This window comes from Pipistrellus kuhlii, unplaced genomic scaffold (genome assembly GCF_014108245.1).
Source record: "Pipistrellus kuhlii isolate mPipKuh1 unplaced genomic scaffold, mPipKuh1.p scaffold_m20_p_111, whole genome shotgun sequence".
NCBI classification, from domain to species: Eukaryota; Metazoa; Chordata; class Mammalia; order Chiroptera; family Vespertilionidae; genus Pipistrellus; species Pipistrellus kuhlii.
In genome coordinates this window covers 478,243-500,815 of record NW_023425418.1, presented here as the reverse complement: position 1 = coordinate 500,815, position 22,573 = coordinate 478,243, and the positions used below count along the sequence as shown (strand labels likewise).

At 59.2% G+C, this 22,573-nt stretch overlaps 1 protein-coding gene and 1 pseudogene across 13 annotated transcripts; both read left to right on the top strand.

Annotated features, from left to right (window-relative positions):
- The first annotated feature begins 1,164 nt into the window (after window positions 1-1,164).
- On the top strand, window positions 1,165-1,248 carry LOC118715932 (annotated as a pseudogene).
- Window positions 1,249-2,427: 1,179 nt separating this feature from the next.
- PTPRH (protein tyrosine phosphatase receptor type H) lies at window positions 2,428-22,288 on the top strand. Of its 13 annotated transcripts, XM_036432506.2 has the most exons (21): window positions 2,428-2,478; window positions 3,446-3,479; window positions 3,925-4,188; window positions 5,400-5,657; window positions 5,959-6,222; window positions 6,638-6,901; window positions 7,203-7,237; window positions 8,329-8,563; window positions 9,492-9,761; window positions 10,995-11,294; window positions 11,627-11,893; window positions 13,583-13,658; window positions 13,910-13,942; window positions 16,204-16,294; window positions 17,464-17,554; window positions 17,943-18,019; window positions 18,107-18,241; window positions 19,037-19,159; window positions 19,253-19,413; window positions 21,502-21,637; window positions 21,959-22,287. In XM_036432506.2, the coding sequence occupies exons 1-21, from the start codon at window positions 2,428-2,430 to the stop codon at window positions 22,085-22,087; spliced, it is 3,294 nt and encodes a 1,097-aa protein (XP_036288399.1). In that variant the 3' UTR covers window positions 22,088-22,287. The 13 variants fall into 13 exon arrangements, with proteins under 13 accessions (XP_036288399.1, XP_045435664.1, XP_045435668.1 ...); XM_045579708.1 differs by lacking the exon at window positions 5,400-5,657 and having other exon boundaries at window positions 21,959-22,288; XM_045579712.1 differs by lacking the exon at window positions 3,925-4,188.
- The last annotated feature ends 285 nt before the right edge of the window (window positions 22,289-22,573 follow it).

Here is a 22,573-nt window from a genome sequence, read left to right as displayed (position 1 = left end):
GAGCGATGTTTCTGACTTTCTCTCTCCATTCCTCTCTGTGAAAATCAATGAAACATATATTAAAAAAACAAACATCCATGTTGTTACTGAAATCAGAGACAGAGGAAGGAAGAGGGAAACGTCCATGATGCGAGAGAACCGTGGATGGGCTGCCTCCAGCACGCCCCCCACTGGGGATGGAGCCGGGCGTGGGGCATGTGCCCTTGACTAGGAAGCAAACCAGTAACTTCTTGGTTCCGGAGTCAAGGCTTAACCACTGAGCCACACTGGCCAGGCAAAATTTTTCCTTTTTAAAAAAAGGTATTTTATTGGTTTTTACAAAGAGGAAGGGAGAGGGAGAGAGAGTTAGAAACATCGATGAGAGAGAAACATCAATCAGCTCCCTCCTGCACGCCCCCCACTGGGGATGTGCCCGCAACCAAGGCACATGCCCTTGACCGGAATCGAACCTGGGACCTTTCAGTCCGCAGGCCGACGCTCTTCCCATTGAGCCAAACCGGTTAGGGCTCATCATGGATGTTTCTATCTCTCTCTCCCTCTCCCTTCCTCTCTGAAAGCAATAAACAAACAAACAAATAAATAAATAAAAGTTAAAGAAAGAAAAAAGTGTAAATAAACGCAGCTCTGGCTTTATCAAGGACCCCGGGGTGGGGGGGAGTTTTGAGGAACTGAGATGGGGTCCCAGATGTCACCAGGATCCCCCCTTCCGCAGGCCGCCCTGAGTCCTGCTCTATTTCTCCCTCAGTCGGTGAGAGAAGGGATCCAGGACCCCCACCCGGACCCCCACCCGCACCTACACCCCCACCCCGGCCCCTGTATCCTCCTGCAACATGGCGGGGGAGGGGGCGGCCCTTCATTCCCTGGGTCCTCCGAGCCCGGCTGGGGGGAGGGGGGCGAAGGGAAGGGGGAGGGGGGAGGGGGGAGGCGGGGCTGGTTCCCAGCTCGGAGTTGCAGGGAGACCTGGTCCCACCCTGGGAATGGAGTGACTGACTGCCTGCAGACTGAAGGGTTGCGGGTTCGATTCCCGGCCAAAGGCACAGGCCCGGGTTGGGGGCTGCATCCTCCGTGGGGCCTGTGCAGGAGGCAGCCGGTCCATGATTCTCTCTCATCCGGATGTTTCTATCTCTTCCTCTCTGAAATCAATTTTTAAAAAAATCAACAAAACCCTCCTACCAAGGCGTGTCTGCGGTTCCTCTGTCTTTGGACACATAAGAACTGGAGGCAAAGAAATGTGGCCTGCCCTGACCGGAGTGGCACAGTGGATGGAGCGTCGGCCTGCGGACTGAAGGGTCCCGGGTTCGATTCCCATCGAGGGCATGGATCTTGGTTGGGGGCACATCCCAGTGGGGGGTGTGCAGGAGGCAGCTGATGGGTGTTTCTAACTCTCTCTCCCTCTCCCTTCCTCTCTGTAAAAAATCAATAAAATATTTTAAAAAGGAGAAGTCTGGAGCCAGGCGCCCCCAGGTAGAAGGAAAAAAAGAAAGAAAAAAAAAGACCTGGTCCCAGGTGAGGGCCAGCGGACGCAGTGCGCCTGCGCGGAACCCAGCCCGGGTCGGGGCCTCCCTGAACCGAACCCGCAGACCCGGGTCCCCATCAGCCCCAGGGTCCGGAGAGGACCGCCCTGCCGGCCCCCGCTGCTCCGCGGCGATGCTCAGAGGTTTGCAGGGTGAGCTCCGCCGGAGGGGTGCTCCTGCCAGAGGGGGTGCTCCCCCCGGAGGGGTGCTCCTGCCAGAGGGGGTGCTCCCCCCGGAGGGGTGCTCCCTCTGTAGGGGGTGCTCCCCCCGGAGGGGTGCTCCTGCCAGAGGGGGTGCTCCCCCCGGAGGGGTGCTCCCTCTGTAGGGGGTGCTCCCCCCGGAGGGGTGCTCCTGCAAGAGGGGGTGCTCCCCCCGGAGGGGTGCTCCTGCAAGAGGGGGTGCTCCCCCCGGAGGGGTGCTCCCCCGGAGGGGTGCTCCCTCTGTAGTGGGTGCTCCAGCCCGAGGGGTGCTCCTGCAATAGGGGGTGCTCCTGCAAGAGGGGGTGCTCCCGCTGGAGGGGATGCTCCCCCTGGAAGGGGGTGCTCCCGCCGGAGGGGGTGCTGGGTACTCGGGGCGGGGCCCGCGGCGGGGCAGCCGGTGCTGGAAGGACCTGCCGGACGCCCGGACCCGCAGGTGCAGAGACGGGGCGCCCGCACCCCAATGCACAGCCCGGGGCCCCTATCCCGCGCCCCCGCCCGCCCGCCGCTTCTCTGGGCAAAGGAGGGTCCAGAGGCCGAACCCCGGGCGGCAGGGCGGGCGGGGCGGGCGGGGCGGGCGCCGGGCCTCCACTTCCTCCTCCTCCCGCCCCGGACCTGTGGCCGCCGGGCGGGCGGGAGGGGAATGCCCGCTGTCCGGCCCCGCAGGTGCACCGGCCGCACTGGTCACCGGCCGAGCGCGCAGCGTCCCCGCGGGCATGGCCGGGGCTTGGGGGGGCCGCGGGGCCTGGGGGCGCCTGGTGCTGCTGGTGAGTGGGGCCCGGGAGGGGGGGGGGTCCAGGGCGGGTCTGAGGGTGGGGACTGGGGCCCCTGAACCGGGTCCTGAGGAAAAGGGGGAGGGTTCCCCGGGGAGAAAGCAGGTGTCCAGGTTCCGGGATTGTTGGGGAGTCTCACACCTGCGACTCAGGTGTGTCCTGTCCCGGGTGAGAGTGAATTCTGGTTAAAAGGCCCTGCATTCCCGGCCCCCAGCCCTCCTCCCTCAGACCCAGGAGCCCAGGCCCCCAGCCTCCTCCCTCAGACCCAGGAGCCCAGGCCCCCAGCCCCTCCTCCCTCAGACCCAGTAGCCCAGGCCCCCAGCCTCCTCCCTCAGACCCAGGAGCCCAGGCCCCCAGCCCTCCTCCCTCAGACCCAGGAGCCCAGGCCCCAGCCCTCCTCCCTCAGACCCGGGAGCCCAGGCCCCCAGCCTCCTCCCTCAGCCCCAGGAGCCCAGGCCCCCAGCCCTCCTCCCTCAGACCCAGGCCCCCAGCCTCAGACACCATCAGACCAGGTGTCTGGCCTCTGGTCCCCGGCCTGTCTCTCCCCAATTCCCAGTTTGTTGGTGACTTTTATTCTTTGCTTTTCATTATTATTATTTCATTATTATTATTATTATTATTAGCAGTGATAGTTGCTTGCTTTTCTGCTTCTGGTCGGCCTTGCTTTTGGGGAAGTGAAACCATCGCCTTATCGCTGGCCTGGCCTTCTCCCAGCGGGCGGAGGGCAGGTGTCCAGCCAGCTCCGTCCCTGCGCCCCGCCCCGCCCTCCCCACACCCCGCAGAGGCAGCTGGCCTTGGGGTGACCTTTGTCCGGGTGGGGCCTGGGGGAGGTGGCCCTTGCTCCCTATGTCCCCCCTGGCTGTACCTCTGTGGGGACTGGGCCGGGAGCCCCCAGTCTCACCCGGGCCTGGAGGGGGGGGGGCTCTGACTCTGCCCCCCGCCCCTCTCCCCCGTCCCCCAGGGCCTGTGCGTCTGGACCGGAGCCCGGACAGCGGGTGAGGGATCCTTGGCGAGTCCACCGCCCACCCAGCCAGATGGCACCTCCAGTCCACCTCCCACCCAGCCAGGTGGCACCTCCAGTCCACCTCCCACCCAGCCAGGTGGCACCTCCAGTCCACCTCCCACCCAGCCAGGCGGCACCTCCAGTCCACCTCCCACCCCGCCAGGTAGCACCTCCAGTCCACCTCCCACCCAGCCAGGTAGCACCTCCAGTCCACCGCCCACCCAGCCAGGTAGCACCTCCAGTCCACCTCCCACCCAGCCAGGTAGCACCTCCAGTCCACCTCCCACCCAGCCAGGTAGCACCTCCAGTCTCCTGCGGGAGTCTGCGGGAGGGAGGGGGGTCTCCATGGAGGGGGAGGGATCCCTGGCAGGCGCCGGAGGGAGGGTCTCGCTGGCCCCGGAGGGGGTTAGGGACCCAGCCTGGCCTCCTGTTCCCAGCACCAGACCCCGTGAGGAACCTGGCCGTGGTGAATCAGACCAACAGCTCCATCACTCTGCGCTGGGAGCCCCCGGACCCGAGCCCGGAGAACCTCACCTACCACATCCGGTGGGCCGGAGAGAAAGCCGAGAACAAGACCGGGAACACGACAGACGTCACGTACTCAGCAGAGGGACTCGAACCCGCGTCCCGCTATGTGTTTTCCGTGTGGGTGGAGGCAGGTGGAGCCGGCAGCAGCGAGGAGACCCTCAATGCCAGCACAGGTGAGAGCAGCCCCCGCTTCATCTGTTGTGTTGGTTGTTGGTGTGTGTTTGTGTGTGTGTGTGTGTGTGTGTTTAATAAAACTTTTTTTTTTAAACCCTAACCAGTGTGGCTCAGTGGTTAGAGAGTCGGCCTGCGGACTGAAGGGTCCCAGGTTCGATTCCGGTCAAGGGCATGTGCCTTGGTTGCGGGCACATCCCCAGCAGGGGGTGTGCAGGAGGCAACTGATCGATGTTTCTCTCTCATTCATGTTTCTAACTCTCTTTCCCTCCCCCTTTCTGTAAAAAATAAATAAGATATATATTTTTTAAAAAGGGGTTGTGTTTTGTTTTTTTTTAATATATTTTATTGATTTTTTGCAGAGAAGAAGGGAGAGGGATAGAGAGTTAGAAACATTGATGAGAGAAACATCGACCAGATGCCTCCTGCACACCCCCTGCTGGGGATGTGCTGGAAACCAAGATACATGCCCCTGACCGGAATCGAACCCGGGACCTTTCAGTCTGCAGACCGACGCTCTATCCACTGAGCCACACTGGTTTTGGCTAAAAAGAAAAGATTTTTAAAAATTTATTTATGATTAAATCCTCCCCCCAGGATATTTTTCCATGGATTTATATTGTTATTTTTAAAAAATATATTTCTTTATGGATGTCAGAGAGGAAGGGAGAGGGAGAGAAACATCAACGATGAGAAAGAATCATGGATCTGCTGCCTCCTGCTCGCCCCACACGGGGGATGGAGCCTGCAGCCCGGGCCTGTGCCCTTGGCCAGAATCGAACCCGGGACCCTTCAGGCCGATGGCCACTGAGCCAGCCCGGCTTGGCATCCTTGGTTTGCTTATCCTCACTTACCCTCACCCCAGGATGTTTCTTTTTATTCTTTACAATATGTTCTTCTTGTTTTACAGAGGAAGGGAAAGGGGGAGAGAGAGAGAAACATCAGTGATGAGAGAGAATCATGGATCGGCTGCCTCCTGCACGCCCCCCACTGGGGAATCCAGCCCACAACCCCGGCCTGTGCCCTGACCGGGAATCAAACCGTGACCTCCTGCTTCATCGGTCACCGCTCAACCACTGAGCCACTCTGGCCGGGCACGGCTGCCATTTTGGATGTGAGGGTCGAGCCCCCGCCCCAGGCTTCCTGGGCCCAGCGGGGAAGGAAGGAGGGCCTCCAGAGCCCACAGCTGACCCCCCTGCTGTCCCCTCCTCAGCCCCCAACCCCGTCCAGAACCTGACCGTGGAGAATCCGACCAACAGCTCCATCACCCTGCGCTGGGAGGCCCCGGACACTCAGGGCTACACCTACTGGGTCCGGTGGACGGGGGACGATGGCGAGAACGGGACCCAGAACACGACAGACGTCACGCACACGGCGCAGGGACTCGAACCCGCGTCCTCGTACCGGTTCTCCGTGTGGGCGGAGAGGCACGGAGTGTCCAGCGCTGAGCAGACCCAGGAGGCCTCCACAGGTGCCGCACCCCGTCCCATGGCGGGCTCCCCCCTCACACCCCCTGTCCTCCCCCCCGGAGTCAGGGCTGGGAGCTTTCTAGGCCACCATGCTGGTGGGGGACGGGGTGGGAGGGGGCTCTGCTTAGACCTCCTGGTTCCTAGGTGGCTGTACAACCACTGAGCCACACTGGCCGGGCATGGCTGCTAGATGGACGTGAGGGTCTAGCCCCCGCCCCAGGCTTCCTGGGCCCAGCGGGAAGGAAGGCCTGCTCACGGGGGGCCCAGAGCCCACAGCTGACCCCCCTGCTGTCCCCTCCTCAGCCCCCAACCCCGTCCAGAACCTGACTGTGGAGAATCCGACTAACAGCTCCATCAGCCTGCGCTGGGAGCCGCCCCTCGGCCCCAACCGGAGCTACACCTACTGGGTGGCGTGGACGGGGGACGGCGGTGACTCTGGGAACCGGAGCACAGCAGACACCAGTGTCACGGTGGACGGACTGGAACCCGGGTCCGCCTACGAGCTCGCCGTGTGGGTGGAGAACAGCAATGTCAGCAGCTCCCAGACCAATCTCAGCGTGGCCACAGGTGACGGGGGTGGGGGTGGGGGTGGGGGGCATTTGTTTTGTCCTCATTATCCTGGTGTGTTTCGTTTTTTTGTTTTCATTTTCTTTTTAAAAAATATATATTTTTATTGATCTCGGAGGGGAAGAGAGAGGAAGAGAGAGAAACATCAGTGATGAGAGAGAATCATGGATCGGCTGCCTCCTGCACGCCCCCCACTGGGGTTCGAGCCCACAACCCCGGCCTGTGCCCTGACCGGGAACTGAACCGTGTCCTCCTGGCTCATCGGTCACCGCTCAACCACTGAGCCACACTGGCCTGGCACGGCTGCCAGTTGGATGTGAGGGTCGAGCCCCCGCCCCAGGCTTCCTGGGCCCAGCGGGGAAGGAAGGAGGGCCTCCAGAGCCCACAGCTGACCCCCCTCCTGTCCCCTCCTCAGCCCCCAACCCCGTCCAGAACCTGACCGTGGAGAATCCGACCAACAGCTCCATCAGCCTGCGCTGGGAGGCCCCGGACACTCAGGGCTACACCTACTGGGTCCGGTGGACGGGGGACAATGACGAGGATGAGACCGAGACCCAGAACACGACAGACGTCACGCACACGGTGCAGGGACTCAAACCCGCGTCCTCGTACCGGTTCTCCGTGTGGGCGGAGAGGCACGGAGTGCCCAGCGCCGAGCGGACCCAGGAGGCCTCCACAGGTGCCGCACCCCGTCCCATGGCGGGCTCCCCCCTCTCCCCCCTGTCCTCCCCCCCGGAGTCAGGGCTGGGAGCTTTCTAGGTCACCATTCTGGTGGGGGACGGGGTGGGAGGGGGCTCTGCTTAGACCTCCTGGTTCCTAGGTGGCTGTACAACCACTGAGCCACACTGGCCGGGCATGGCTGCTAGATGGACGTGAGGGTCTAGCCCCCGCCCCAGGCTTCCTGGGCCCAGCGGGGAAGGAAGGCCTGCTCCTGGGGGTCCCAGAGCCCACAGCTGACCCCCCTGCTGTCCCCTCCTCAGCCCCCAACCCCGTCCAGAACCTGACCGTGGAGAATCCGACCAACAGCTCCATCAGCCTGCGCTGGGAGCCGCCCCTCGGCCCCAACCGGAGCTACACCTACTGGGTGGAGTGGACGGGTGGGACCCGGAGCACAGCAGACACCAGTGTCACGGTGGACGGACTGGAACCCGGGTCCGTTTACGAGCTCGCCGTGTGGGTGGAGAACAGCAATGTCAGCAGCTCCCGGACCCATCTCAGCGCGGCCACAGGTGACGGGGGTGGGGGTGGGGGTGGGGGTGGGGGGCATTTGTTTTGCCGTCATTGTCTTGTTTGTTTGTTTTTAATTGATTTTTTACAGAGAGGAAGAGTGAGGGATAGAATTATAAATATCGATGAGAAAGAAACATCGATCAGCTGCTTCCTGCACCCCCCCCACCCCCCCTCGCTGGGGATGGGCCCACAACCAAGGTACATGCCCTTGACCGGATTCGAACCAGTCCGCAGGCCGATGCTCTATCCACTGAGCCAAACCGGTTTCGACTGTTTTTTTTTTTAATATATTTTTATTGATCTCAGAGTGGAAGGGAAAGGGGGGGGGGAGAAAGAGAGAGAGAGAGAGAGAGAGAGAGAGAGAGAGAGAGAGAGAGGAAGAGAGAAACATCAATGATGAGAGAGAATCATGGATCGGCTGCCTCCTGCAGGCCCCCCATTGGGGATTAAGCCTGACACCCGGGCATGTCCCTGGCTGGGAATCCAAATGGGACCTCCTGGTTCATACATAGACGCTCAACCACGGAGCCAGGCTGGCTGGGCTATTTCTTGATTTTAGAGAGAGAAGGAAGGTGGAGGGGTGGTGGTGAGAGAGAGGGAGAGACATACTGATTTGTAGTTTCCCTGGATGCAGTCACTGGTTGATCCTTGTACGTGCCCTGACCGGGGATCGGACCCCAGCCTTGGCATAGTGGGTCGACTGGCGCTCTACCCACCGAGCCACCCGGCCAGGGCTGGGAAATGTGTCCGAACACTCTGGCTGCGCAGGGAGCAGGGACATGACTGTGCTGAGGGGACGAGGGGCGGGCAGACCTGACCCTCTCTCTGTTCCTCCTGCCAGTCCCCAGCGCAGTGACAGGTCTCAGGATCGGGGACCAGACCACCAGCTCCATCAGCCTGAGCTGGATGGCTCCCCAGGGCCCAGAGCACCCTCCCTACACCTACTGGGTCTCCTGGGCCCTGGAGGGCGGGGCTGCCGCTGGGCTCCAGAGCACCCCAGATACCGGGATCACCGTGGGCGCAATGGAAGCTGGGAGCCTGTACACCTTCGCTGTGTGGGCCCAGAGGAACGGGCTCAACAGCGGCAATAAGACCCTCACGGGGGCCACAGGTGAGACCCCGTCCAGGTCTGGGCCCAGCACTCCGGGGACTGGTGGGGAGAAGGAGTCGTGATGGGGGTGTGTTTCAACATGGAAATAATTTTATGGTTGGGTTCACCACAACATGAGGAACTGTATCAAAGGGTAAATATTTTATATGCAGAAAGTCTTATGTATATTTTATTGTTTTTTTGTGTGTTTTTTTTTTTGTTTTTTTTCAGAGAGGAAGGGAGAGGGATAGAGAGCTAGAAAATTCAATGAGAGAGAAACAGCCATCAGCTGCCTCCTGCGCACCCCCCACTGGGGATGTGCCCGAAACCAAGGCACATGCCTCTGATTGGAATTGAACCCAGGACCCCAACGCTCTATCCACTGAGCCAAACCCGTTTCGGCTGGTTTGTTTTTGAATATATTTTTATGAATCTCAGAGTGGAAGGGTGAGAGAGAAAGAGAGAGAGGGAGAGAGAGAAACATCAATGATGAAAGAGAATCATGGATCGGCTGCCTCCTGCAGGCCCCACACCAGGGATCAGAAGCCTGACACCCGGGCATGTGCCCTGGCTGGGAATCGAACTGGGACCTCCTGGTTCATATATGGATGCTCAACCACGGAGCCAGACTGGCTGGGCTATCTCTTGATTTTAGAGAGAGAAGGGAGGTGTGGGTGTGGGGGGGGGGGGCACGGTGAGAGAAAAAGAGAGAAATACTGGTTTGTGGTTTCCCTGGACGCAGCCATTGGTTGATTTTTGTACGTGCCCTGACCGGGGATCGGACCCCAGCCTTGGCATAGTGGAATGACCAACGCTCTACCCACCGAGCCACCCGGCCAGGGCTGGGAAATGTGTCCAAACACTCTGGCTGCGCAGGGAGCAGGGACATGACTGTGCTGAGGGGACGAGGGGCGGGCAGACCTGACCCTCTCTCTGTTCCTCCTGCCAGTCCCCAGCGCAGTGACAGGCCTCAGGATCGGGGACCAGACCACCAGCTCCGTCAGCCTGAGCTGGACGGCTCCCCAGGGCCCAGAGCACCCTCCCTACACCTACTGGGTCTCCTGGGCCCTGGAGGGCGGGGCTGCCGCTGGGCTCCAGAGCACCCCGGATACCGGGATCACCGTGGGTGCAATGGAAGCTGGGAGCCTGTACACCTTCGCCGTGTGGGCCCGGAGGAATGGGCTCAACAGCGGCAATAAGACCCTCATGGGGGCCACAGGTGAGACCCCGTCCAGGTCTGGGCCCAGCACTTCTGGGACTGGGGGGAGGGGGAAGCATGATGGGGGCGTGTTTCAAGGTTCTTGGGAGACGATATTTTATTGATTTTTTTACCAAGAGGAAGGGAGAGGGATAGAGAGTTAGAAACATCGATGAGAGAGAAACATCCATCAGCTGCCTCTTGCACACCTCCCACTGGGGATGTGCTTGCAACCAAGGCACATGCCCCCCGACCGGAATCAAACCTGGGACCTTCCAGTCTGCAAGCTGACGCTCTATCCACTGAGCCAAACGGGTTAGGGCATGATATTCAGGATGTCTTAGGGGACCCCTGTGAAAGGATCGTTCGACCCCCAAAGGGGTCGAGACCCACAGGTTGAGAACCGCTGAGCTAGACAGTCGCCCACAGCTTGTCCTGGTGAAATGGCGGATCCAACAGCCTGCAGGTGTGGGTCCCCAGTGTGAGAGGAAGCAGAATTGCCCCAGGGACCAGGTGCACTGCTGATGCACGGGACCTGAACTCTTCCGACTTTGGCCGTTTGGGCTAAGAAGACTGAAGTCCACAGAAACGTCTAGAAACGTGTTGTGTCTGGAAGGGTGGTCCTGCCGGAAGCCAGTTCCAGCATGTCATCATTGCATGAGTTTCCCCAAAAGGTTGATGGAACTTGAGACTCCACAAGGGCTGAGCCACATATGTAATCTCCTGTGGGAATGGCTGAAAGGCACTTCCCCCAAACCTGAATAGGACGAGTGTTTGCTGCCAGACAGCTCAGGGCTTCTCAGTCTACATGTTATTGCCTCCTGTTGGCCAAACACCTGAACAGCTGTGGGCTATTCCCCAGTCTGACAATGCTTCTGTATGAAAACCAACCCTTTGAAGTGTATTACCTCCACTTACTGCCTTAGGACAAATTGTGCTACTAAAAAGCAAGGGTCCTGAGACAAGGAGCAGTCTTTAGCTCCTTTAGCTGAAGCTCCTCTGACCCTCAATGCCTTTCAAAATTATCTTTGGTCTTTGGACTCCTGCTTGATCTATGCACAGCCTTTCTCCAGATTGCTGATCCCTTCTAGAGGCTGGAACAAGAACCCTGGCATGATCCCCACCTCTCTTCTGTAGTTCACCCTCCCTGGGAAGTAGGCCAATCCGATGGCTGGGCCACCTCAGCTCTGCAGGGAAGGGTGGTGTGAGGGGCCTTGGGGTTCTGCCCATGGAGTTGTCTGTCTCCATTCCCAGCTCCCAATGAGGTCACAGCTCTGCAGAAGAAAACTCAGACCAACAACTCCATCGCCCTGCAGTGGGAGGCCCCTGCAGACCCCCGCGCTCAGTTCTACATGTACTGGGTCCGGTGGGCCAGGGGAGTAGATCCCCAGAAGGAGACAGACCCCCAAGGACACAAGGTCGACGAGATAGCCAACACCAGTGAGACTTGGTATGTGGTGGAGGCCCTGGAACCCGGGACTCCATACAACTTCAGCGTGTGGGCGGAGAAGAGTGGTGTAGCCGGTTCCACACAGAGCCTCCGAGCATCCACAGGTGAGATGGGCCCCCTTTTACCTGTTTGGGGTTTTGGGGGGGCCAAGAGGAACTTGTGGGTCTACGAAGTTAGTGGACTACAAATCCCAGCAGGCCATGGGGCCCTGACTGTATAAGGTGCAGTGATCCAGAGAGTCCAAAGGCTCATGGGAGTTGTAGTTTGTGGGGACCGGTCGTGTGTCCATTTGGGAATTTAGAAAGCCAGGGATGAAGAAGTATTTTGGTTTGGGGAAGGGAAGGCTGGGCTCATGGTCGCTGCCATGGTGACGCCTGGAGGGATGGAGCACCACCCTGGCTGGCACCTACCGGCTCCACTTGTCCCCTCCTCCCAGCCCCGGACCCGGTCACCATCACCTCCTGCACCAGCACCTCTGGTGGCTACGGGCTCGTCCTGACCTGGACCTGCCCCCCGGGCGGCTACCAGGCCTTCGAGCTGCAGGTGGGCGGGCAGCGGAGCCCCCAGGACAGAGCCTCCTGCGGGAAGGACGTGCGAGTGTCCGACCTGCAGCCGGCTCAGTCCTATGAGGCCACCGTCCGGACCGTCTGGGACGGGCTGCGGGCCCCAGCGGCCTCGATGACCTGCCACACGGAGAGTGCAGGTGAGCGCAGCCGGGGGGCGGGCAGTCTCTCCAGACCCCCCGGGCCCTGGGTAAACGCCGGGGGTCTTACCTACCCCAAGGATCCTTCTCATTTGCTCATTTTGCTTTGTTTTCTGCTGTCTTTAAAACAGTTCTATTGAGCCGAAGCTGGTTTGGCTCAGTGGTAGAGCGTCGGCCTGTGGACTGAAAGGTCCCAGGTTCGAGTCCAGTCAAGGGCATGTACCTTGGTTGCAGGCACATTCCCAGTAGGGTGTGTGCAAGAGGCAGCTGGTCGGTGTTTCTCCCTCATCGACGTTTCTGGCTCTCTATCCCTCGCTCCTCCTCTCTGTAAAAAATCAATAAAATATATATTCTTAAAAAATAAAAAAAAAATAAAACAGTTCTATTGAGATGTAAGTCACATAACAGAGCTCACCCATTTATTTATGTATTTAATTCTTTATAATACATTTTTTATTGATTTCAGAGAGGAAGGGAGAGGGAGAGAGAAACATCAATGCCCTGAGAGAGAGAATCACCGATCAGCCGAAACCCACACACCACCCCCACTGGGGACCGAGCCTGTAACCCAGGCATGAGCCCTCAACTGGAATCGAACTTGGGACCCTTCAGTCCAAAGGCGGACCCTCTATCCAATGAGCCAAACCAGCTAGGGCAGTGGTCGGCAAACTCATTAGTCAACAGAGCCAAATATCAACAGTTCGACGATTGAAATTTCATTTGGGAGCCAAATTTTTTTTACCTAAACTTATTCTAACGCCACTTCTTCAAAACAGACTCGCCCAGTCTGTGGTATTTTGTGGAAGAGCCACACTCAAGGGGCCAAAGAGTTGCATGTGGCTCATGAGCCACAGTTTGCTGACTACGGACGGGACTAGGGCACAACTCACCCATTTAAAGTGTACAGTGAACCCTCGCTGGTTCGGCTGAATGGATGGAGTGTCAGCCTGCAGACTGACGGGTCCCAGGTTCAATTCCAGCCAAGGGCACATGCCTGGGATGTGGGCTGGATCCCCAGTAGGGAGCATACAGGAGGCAGTCAGTCCATGATTCTCTCTCATCATGGATGTTTCTCTCTCTGTCTCCCTCTCCCTTCTTCTCTGAAATCAATAAAAACATATCTTACCTAATAATAGACAAACATGTAAGTTGACCGTGCCTCCGCCACGCCCACCAGCCAATCAGGAGCAAGTATGCAAATTAACCTGACAAAGGTGGCAGTTACTTTGCATATGCAGACAAGGAGGGAAGACTGAAGGCTCCTCCCACAGCCACAGCCAAGCATGAAGGCTGCAGGCTGGCTCTGCTGCGGCCTGAGGCCCGGGTCCCGGGTCCCGGGTCCCGGGTCCCGGGTCCCGGGTGTGGGGGGAAAGCTGGTGCTGGCAGCGAGGGGAAGGAACGGCTATTGCAAGAAACTTCATGCAACAGGCCTCTAGTTTAAAAATAAAAATGGGCTGAAACGGGTTTGGCTCAGTTGAGAGAGCGTCGGCATGAGGACTGAAGGGTCCCGGGTTCGATTCCGGTTAAGGGCATGTACCTTGGTGGCAGGCACATCCCCACTGGGGGGTGTGCAGGAGGCAACTGATCAATGTCTCTCTCTCATTGATGTTTCTAACTCTCTATCCCTCTCCCTTCCTCTCTGTAAAAAATCAATAAAATCAATAACGGCTCCCGTGCCTCCTCCCCCAGGGGTCATCGCCGGAGCCATTGTCGGGGTCCTCCTGTTCCTCACCCTGGTGGGCCTGCTGGTCTTCTTCCTGAGGAGGTGAGACTGTGCCCAGGGCTGACCAGCGCCCGGAGGGGGGCCGGGAGGTGAGACTGTGCCCAGGGCTGACCAGCGCCCGGAGGGGGGCCGGGAGGTGAGACTGCCCAGGGCTGACCAGCACCTGGAGGGGGGCGGGGGAGGTGAGACTGTGCCCAGGGCTGACCAGCGCCCTGAGTTGGGACCCAGGGCGGGAACAGGACAGCTGGTCCCACCCTCACCGCCTGGGCCTTTCCTCCCACGCCCTCTCCCAGGTATAAGAAGAGCCTGAAGGAGCCAGCACTCAGGTGAGCCAGTGGTTGGGGGAGCATCCGAAAGGATCACTGTCAGGCCAAATCGAGGGGTGTTCGCTGGGCACTGCATGGGTCAGAGGGCAGGACCAGAGACCCCCTCCCCCCGTTGATGGGAGAGAAATATCGATCAGCTGCCTCCTGCACAGCCCCCACTGGGGATGTGCCTGCAACCAAGGTACACGCCCCCGACCAGAATCTAACCCGGGACCCTTCAGTCCTCAGGCTGACGCTCTATCCACTGAGCCACACCCATCAGGGCTCAGGTATCTTTCCGAGGCACTGCTTTCCATTCTCTCTCCAGGAGTGGAACTGAGGAATAAAAACCACATTATTAATTATCATTACTTTATCCCACAATCCACTTCCAACTGAATTGAACCCCAATACCGGGCTCATTGGGGGAGAGCCTAGACTGTTTGGCAGCAGGTGAAAATCGAGGGCACCTTTCTCTCAGAGGCGCTTGCAAGGAGTACTGAAGGACCCTGAGACCCAGGAGCTGCATAGGGTGGGGTTGATGGAAGCCAAGGCTGCAGGCTCCACCCTGAAACCCCGCCCCATCTGTAGCTGCGAAATGTGACAACGAAATAGATCACAAACGAAAGAAATGGAGGACAAAAAGCGACTGGATATAGAGTTCAAATCTACGCTTATAAGGTTTTTCAAGAATTTCCTAGAAAAGATCGATAAGACCTATGAGGATATGAAAAGAGATCAACTAGAATTAATAAGGAATCAACAAGAAATGATAAGGGATCAACAAGAAATAAAGAATACATTGTCTGAAATAAAAAATATTATACAGAGTCCTAAAAACAGAATGGAAGATCGCAAGAATCAAGTCAAAGATTTGGAACATAAAGAGCCATAAGACACTCCTCCACAGAAGCTAGAAGGCAAGAGAATCCAGAAAGTTGAAGATAATGTAAGAAACCTCTGGGACAACTTCAAGCGAACCAACATCAGACTTATGGGGGTCCCAGAAGATGAGAGAGAGCAAGATATCAAAAACATACTGAAAGAAATAGTGACAGAAAATTTCCCCCACCTGGTGAAAGAATTAGACTTACAAGTCCAGGAAGCGCACAGAACTCCAAACAAAAGGAATCCAAAGAGGACCACACCAAGACAAATCATAATTAAAATTCCAAGAGCAAAAGACACAGAGAGAATATTAAAAGCAGCAAGAGCAAAGAAGGTAGTTACCTATAAAGGAGCACCCATACGATTGTCAGCTGATTTCTCAACAGAAACCATGCAGGCCAGACGGAAATGGCAAGAAATATTCAAGGTGATGAACAGCAAGAACCTACAGCCAAAAATTATCTACCCATCAAAGCTATCACTCAGAATCGAAGGTCAGATAAAGAGCTTCACTAATAAAAAAAAAAAAGCTAAAGGAGTTCATCACCACCAAACCAGAATTATATGAATTGCTGAAGGGCGTTCTTTTGGAAGAGAAAGTAAATAAAGATAAAAATTATGAACAACAAATACGTAACTATCAACAAGTGAATCTAAAAGCCAGGGGAATTAAAAAACCTGATGAACAATATTAACTGGTGAATAAAATAGAATCAGAGGTATGGAAGGGGAATGAACTGACAATTCTCAGGGGGGAAAGGGAGTGGGGGATGTGGGAAGAGACTGAACATAAACTGTGCACCTATGGATGAGGACAATGGGGAGAGGGGAAAGGGCAGAGGGTGGGGTGGGAACCTGGTGGAGGAGAGCAATGGTGGGGGAGGGGGGGGGAAGGAACATTTGTAATAATATGAACAATAAAAATTTATTTTAAAAATGGGAGCCGAGACTGGTTTGGCTCAGTGGATAGAGCGTCGGCTTGGGAACTGAAAGGTCCCGGGTTCGATTCCGGTCGAGGGCATGTACCTTGGTTGCCGGCACATCCCCGGTGGGGGGTGTGCAAGAGGCGGCTGATCGATGACTCTCTCTCATCGATGTTTCTAGCTCTCTATCTCTCTCCCTTCCTCTCTGTACAAAATCAATAAAATATATTTTTAAAAAATGGGAAAAAGAAAGCGAACCACAGAGGCAGAGAGTAGATGGGTGGTCGCCGAGGCCGGGCGGAGGGTGTGGGCCTGTGTGTGGGCCTGTGTGTGGGGAGGTGTCAGGGGCCCCAGGCTTCCGGTTATGAGCTGCGTCTGCTCCGGGGGCGTGGACAGCAGTGACAGCGCTGTCCTCCAGCCCCACGGCGCGGGCTAAGGCGCTAAAACCTGTCTACATCCCTCCCGCCCCAGCTTCCGAAGGGACATCCCTGCGGCCGACTTCGCTGACCACGTCCGCAGAAACGAGAAGGACAGCAACTGCGGCTTTGCTGAGGAGTACCAGGTGGGCGGGGTGGGCAGGGGAGCAGCAGGGGGTAGGGTGCGGGGTGGGCAGGGGGGTTGGGGTGAGGCAGGGGGGTGAGGGTGGTCAGGGGGGCAGCAGGTGGGTGGGGTGGGGAGAGGGGCAGCAGGTGGGTGGGTAGGAGTTGGGCAGGGGGGTGGGGTGAGGCAGGGGAGCAGCAGGGTGGGGAGGACAGGGCCTCAGCTGGCCCACAGGCCCATGCGGACCCCCCTGCCATGGGATTGAACAAAATCAGCACCAAGAGCCTGCCCACTTGCACAGACACCCTCGGCCCTTGGGCAGGGGGGCAGCAGAGGGGTGGGGGATGGGGCAAGGGGGCAGCAGGGGGGTGGGGGATGGGGCAAGGGGGCAGCAGGGGGGTGGGGGATGGGGCAAGGGGGCAGCAGGGGGGTGGGGTGGGGCAGGGGAGCAGCAAGTGGGTGGGGTGGGGAGAGGAGCAGCAGGTGGGTGGGTAGGAGTTGGGCAGGGGGGTGGGGAGCAGCAGGGGGGTGGGGGTGGGGCAGGGGGCAGCAGGGGGGTGGGGGGGCAGGGGAGCAGCAGGGGGGTGGAGGGGAGCAGCAGGGGGGTGGGGGGCAGGGGAGCAGCAGGGGGTAGGGTGGGGGGTGGGCAGGGGGGTGGGGGTGAGGCAGGGGGGTGGGGGTGAGGCAGGGGAGCAGCAGGTGGGTGGGGGTGAGGGTGGTCAGGGGAGCAGCAGGTGGGTGGGGTGGGGAGAGGAGCAGCAGGTGGGTGGGTAGGAGTTGGGCAGGGGGGTGGGGTGAGGCAGGGGGCAGCAGGGGGTGGGGGCGGGGCAGGGGGGAGCAGGGGGGTGGGGTGGGGCAGGGGGCAGCAGGGGGGTGGGTAGGAGTTGGGCAGGGGGGTGGGGTGAGGCAGGGAAGTGGGGTGGGGCAGGGGAGCAGCAGGGGGGTGGGGGCGGGGCAGTGGGTCTGTGGGGGGGCCGTGTCAGGCGCCCTAGAGACACACGTTGGGTTCCCTGACACCCCCTCTCTGGGCGGCTCCCGCCTCGCCCCCCGTGCACACCCGTTCCATTCCTGGGGCCACAGGCCTCCAGGGCACCAGGCGTACGCGGGGTGGGGGGGGCAGGGGCGCCTGGGGGTGTCCTTCGGGGAAGCCGGAGGGGCCCTCACCGTGCGCCCCTCCTCTGCCCGCCCCAGCGCCTGGCCCTGGAGAGCCACGGCCAGTCCCAGACGGTGGCCCTGGCCCCGGAAAACAGCGCCAAGAACCGCTACCGCAACGTGCTGCCCTGTGAGTCCGCGTCTCACACGTGTTCGCTGACGTCCGAGCGGGAGGGCGGGGAGGGAGGGAATCACGCGTCGGCTGCCTCCTGCACGCCCCGCCCTGGGGACGGAGCCCGCCACCTGGGCGTGTGCAATCGAACCGGGGCCTCCAGGTTCATAGGTCAGCGCTCCACCACGGAGCCACCTGTGCGCCTTGAGCTGCTGCTGGCTTTGTCCCAGGCAGGACGTGGCCAGCACCCTGGCCCTGGCCGGGCCGTACCCCCTGGGACACGAGGGCTCCGCCCCCGGCCGGTCCTTCAGCTGAGGCTCCGCCCCCTGGGAGCCTGGGTGTGTGTGTGTCTGTCTGTCTGTCTGTCCGCCCTCGGCCTGACTCCTGTCCCCCTCTCTGCCGCCAGACGACTGGTCCCGCGTGGCCCTGCGGACCCTGGGCGGGGCCCCGGGCTCCGACTACATCAACGCCAGCTTCATGCCCGTAGGTCCCTCCGTGCTGGGAGCAGGGAGGGTGCGAGGGGCCTCGAAGCTCTGGGCCGGAGGGGTCACCGCTGCCTGTGTCCCCCAGGGTCTCTGGAGCTCCCGGGAGTTCATTGCGACCCAGGGCCCCCTGCCCCAGACGGTGGGCGACTTCTGGCGCCTGGTGTGGGAGCAGCAGAGCCACACCCTGGTCATGCTGACCAACTGCGTGGAGTTGGGCCGGGTGAGCAGACGCCGGCGGGGGCCCCCGGGGACAGACCCCCGAGCTCCATCCGTAACCCTCCCCTCCACCCCAACACTGATTCCACCCCAGGATTCCCTCCCGTGGGACCCCAACCTCCCCCATCGCCCCCAGCCCATCCCCGTGTCCACCTGTGGGGTGAGGCCGATCGCAATGACCTTGGGACCGGTGGCTCCTGCCGGGGCGCTTGTCCCTGCATTAAGAAGGGGTTCAGCAATCTGCAGAAAGGCTGTGCATAGTTCAAGCAGGAGTCCAAAGACAAAAGATAGTTTTGAAAGGCATTGGGGGTCAGAGGAGCTTCAGCTAAAGGAGCTAAAGACTGCTCCTTGTCTCAGGACCCTTGCTTTTTAGTAGCACAATTTGTCCTAAGGCAGTAAGTGGAGGTAATACACTTCAAAGGGTTGGTTTTCATACAGAAGCATTGTCAGGTTGGGGACTAGCCCACAGCTGTTCAGGTGTCTGGCCAACAGGGGGCAATAACATGTAGATTGAGAAGCCGTGAGCTGTCTGGCGGCAAACACTCATCCTATTCAGGTTTGGGGGAAGTGCCTTTCACCATTCCCACAGGTGATTACATATGTGGCTCAGCCCTTATTGAGTCTCAAGTTCCATCAACCATTTGATGAAACTCTTGTAATGATGACTTGCTGGAATTGGCTTCCGGCAGGCTCCTGCTGGCCAGGGTGGACCTGCGAACAGAGCCGCCATGGGGAGGGGCCTGGGCAGGTTCCCTGGTCGTCCCCCCCCCCATGCCCTGACCCTGCAGTCCTCCCCCAGGTGAAGTGTGAGCATTACTGGCCCCTGGACGACCAGCCCTGCACCCACGGGCACCTGCAGGTGACCCTGGAGGGGGAGAAGGTGATGGAGAACTGGACAATCCGAGACCTGAAGCTGCGACACGTGAGTCCCCCCACCCGCCACCTCAATCCCAGCCTGAGGGCCAGGCCCCCTCCCGGGTTCTGAGCTCTCCCTCCCCCACCTGCCCTGGTCTAGACGCAGGAGAAGAAGACCCTGTCTGTGCGACAGTTCCACTACATGGCCTGGCCGGACCACGGGGTGCCCCACTCCCCGGACCCCTTGCTGGCCTTCTGGAAGGTGCTCAGGCAGTGGCTGGACAACACCCCCGGGGGAGGCCCCCCCATCGTGCACTGCAGGTGAGGACCAGCCGCACCCCGTCCCTGGCCTCCGCGCCCTGACCCCGACGTCCCCTCCCACGGGAAGGGCGGGCATTCCTTGGGAGAGGTGCCTCCTGGGGCCAAGGCAACCGGTAGAGGAGGGGGGAGGGGATGGAGACAGAGGTGAGGAAGCGTGAGGACCAGGGTCCTGATGAGAAGGTGGGAAAGGAAAAAGAGAAGGGGAAGGAGCCGGGACCGGTTTGGCTCAATGGATAGAGCGTCGGCTTGGGGACTGAAGGGACCCGGGTTCGATTCCGGTCAAGGGCATGTACCTTGGTTGCGGGCACATCCCCGGTAGGGGGTGTGCAAGAGGCAACTGATCGATGACTCTCTCTCATCGATGTTTCTAACTCTCTATGTCTCTCCCTTCCTCTCTGTACAAAAATCAATAAAATATATTAAAAAAAAAAAAAGAAGGGAAAGGAGGAGAAGGCCTGAGGGAGGAGGAGGAGCAGGGAGGACGGTGGAGAGCAGGAGAAGCCACCGAAGGCCTGGAGAAGGATTTGAAGCTCCTCCTTGGGCTGCTGTCCCAGCCTCGGCCCTCCATCCAGTTCCTGTTTAGGCCGGAGCCCCACACGTGACATTTCACCGAATCAGAGGAGGGTGAGGAAGGGGTGCTTCTGAGTGACAGCCAGCCTCTGCTTGGGGCTCGCTGTCCTTTTAGAGAGAGAGGAAAGGAGAGTAAGAGGGAGAGAGAGAAAGAGAGACATTCCCTGCCTCCTGCACACCCCCCATTGAGGACTGAGCCCGAAACTCAGGCATGTGCCCTGACCGGGAATTGAACCGGCAACCTGCAACCTTTTGGTGTACTGGCCAGGGTTCTTTGGCTTCTTCTTCTTCTTCTTCTTTTTTTTTTTTTTTAATTGATTTCAGAGAGGAAGGAAAGGGAGAGTGATAAAAACATCAATGATGCTGAAACAGGTTTGGCTCAATGGATGGAGCGTCGGCCTGCGGACTGAAAGGTCCCAGGTTCGGTTCCGGTCAAGGGCATGTACCTTGGTTGCGGGCACATCCCCAGTGGGAGGTGTACAAGAGGCAGCTGATCGATGTTTCTAACTCTCTATCGCTCTCCGTTCCTCTCTGTAAAAAAGTCAATAAAATATATTTTTTAAAAAGAAGCATCAATGATGAGAGAGAACCATTGATCAGCTGCCTCCTGCACGCCCCCCTCCTGAAGACCGAGTCTGCAACCCAGGGCATGTGCCCATTGACCGGAATCAAACCCAGGACCCTTCAGTCTGCAGGCCGACGCTCTATCCCCTGAGCCACACCGCGCAGGGCCTGCCTGGTGCGCTTAACCTGTCTGCCTGCCAGATGGTGCGCTCACCCCTGCCTGGTCCCTGCAGCGCGCCCTCTGGAGGCGCCTCCGCGGACTGCAGCCCCTTCCCCCAAGGCCGAGGGGTGGAGCCTCGCTGCTCGGAGCGTTGCCTCCAGCGCTGAGCCAGAGCCCTAAAAAGGCTTGAAGCGCTGGCTGGGGAGATGCCGGCGGCCCTCAGCAGCGCAGGCCGAGTGAGAGAAGCCAGACGCGGCAGGTCACCGCGGGCGGCCCCGATTCCATGCAATGCCCAGGGCGGGCCCAGGAACACGAGGCGGTTGCCGGGGGCCCGGAGGCCCAGCAGAGCCGGCAGTGAGATGAGTGTTTGGGAAACTGGCCAGAGGTCATGCTCGCCCAGCATTGCCAACGTCGCTGCATCGTTTAAAGGGCTGAATGTTATGTGTAAATTTTAATTTTATTTATTTATTTTTAAAATATATTCTATTTTATTTTTATTTTTTTTAATATATATATGTTTTTGTTGCTGAAACCGGTTTGGCTCAGTGGATAGAGCGTCGGCCTTCGGACTGAAGGGTCCCGGGTTCGATTCTCGTCAAGGGCATGTGCCTTGGTTGTGGGCACATCCCCAGTGATGGGTGTGCAGGAGGCAGCTGATCGGTGTTTTTCTCTCTCATCGATGTTTCTAACTCTCTGTCCCTCTCCTTCCTCTCTGTGGAGAATCAATAAAATATATTTATTAAAAAATGAAATAAAATCCCTCCCGTGACCTGACCCCTCCTGTCCCCGCCCAGCGCCGGTGTGGGCCGCACGGGCACCCTCATCGCCCTGGACGTCCTGCTGAGGCAGCTGGAGTGCGAGGGCCTGGTGGGGCCCTACAGCTTCGTGAAGAAGATGCGGGAGAGCCGGCCCCTGATGGTGCAGACCGAGGTGACCGGGTCTGCGGGGGGTGTGTGTGTGTGCGTGTGTGTGTGTGTGTGTGCGCGCACGTGCGCGCGCGTGTGCATGTGTGTGCGTGTGTGTGTGTATGTGTGTGTGTGTGTGAGTGCGCGTGCGTGCGTGTGTGTGTGTGCGTGTGTGTGTGTGTGTGTATGTGTGTGTGTGTGTGAGTGCGCGTGCGTGCGTGCGTGCGTGTGTGTGCGTGCGTGTGCGTGTGTGTGTGGTGGCGGGTGGAGGTGGAATCCGGGGTCCAGCAGGCCACCACCGCTCAGGGGGGCATCCCTCACCATGCCTTCCCCCCGCCCTCCCCAGGCCCAGTATGTCTTCCTGCACCAGTGCCTCCTGCGGTCTCTGCAGCAGTCGGCCCGGCCCCCAGCCAAGAAGCACAGCGCCATATACGAGAACCTGCTCTTCGAGAACGATTCTGCCCTCGACGTGTAGGGGAAGCTGAGACCCCAGCTTCGGGGCCTCGGGGACCCCAGCCCACAGCCAGGCTCGCACCCGGGATCCGGACTTCAGCCCAGATGACTGGACCCCCTGGGAGAGCTAGGGGCTGGGGCCCCAGACTCCTGGGCCCTGGGGGGGTGGGGTGGCTGTCAGCCCTGGGGGAGAGAGGTCCCGGGGAGCCAGGATCCGGGTTCCATGAAGGAGGGGAGGGGTGGGGGCTGGGATGTCCTAGTTCCCTGTGGGAGGAGGGGGCCAGGGCCCCTTTGGGCTGCAGAGTCTCCCAGAGACAAGCTGGATTCTGGGAAAGGAAGGAAGGATGGAAAGATGGATGGAAGGAAGAAAGATGGAAGAATGGATAGAAGGATGGAAGAGTAGGTGGAAGGAAGGGTGGATGGGTGGATGGATGGATGGATGGGTGGATGGATGGATGGATGGATGGATGGGTGGGTGGATGGATGGATGGATGGGTGGGTGGATGGA

Bases quoted from the DNA above. Each gene is read 5' to 3' on its own strand.
- PTPRH (XM_036432506.2), top strand. From the start codon at position 2,428: ATGGCCGGGGCTTGGGGGGGCCGCGGGGCCTGGGGGCGCCTGGTGCTG. The intron at 9,762-10,994 runs GTGAGACCCCGT...CTCCATTCCCAG, and splicing joins GACCCTCATGGGGGCCACAG to CTCCCAATGAGGTCACAGCT. The intron at 18,020-18,106 runs GTAGGTCCCTCC...TGTGTCCCCCAG, and splicing joins TCAACGCCAGCTTCATGCCC to GGTCTCTGGAGCTCCCGGGA.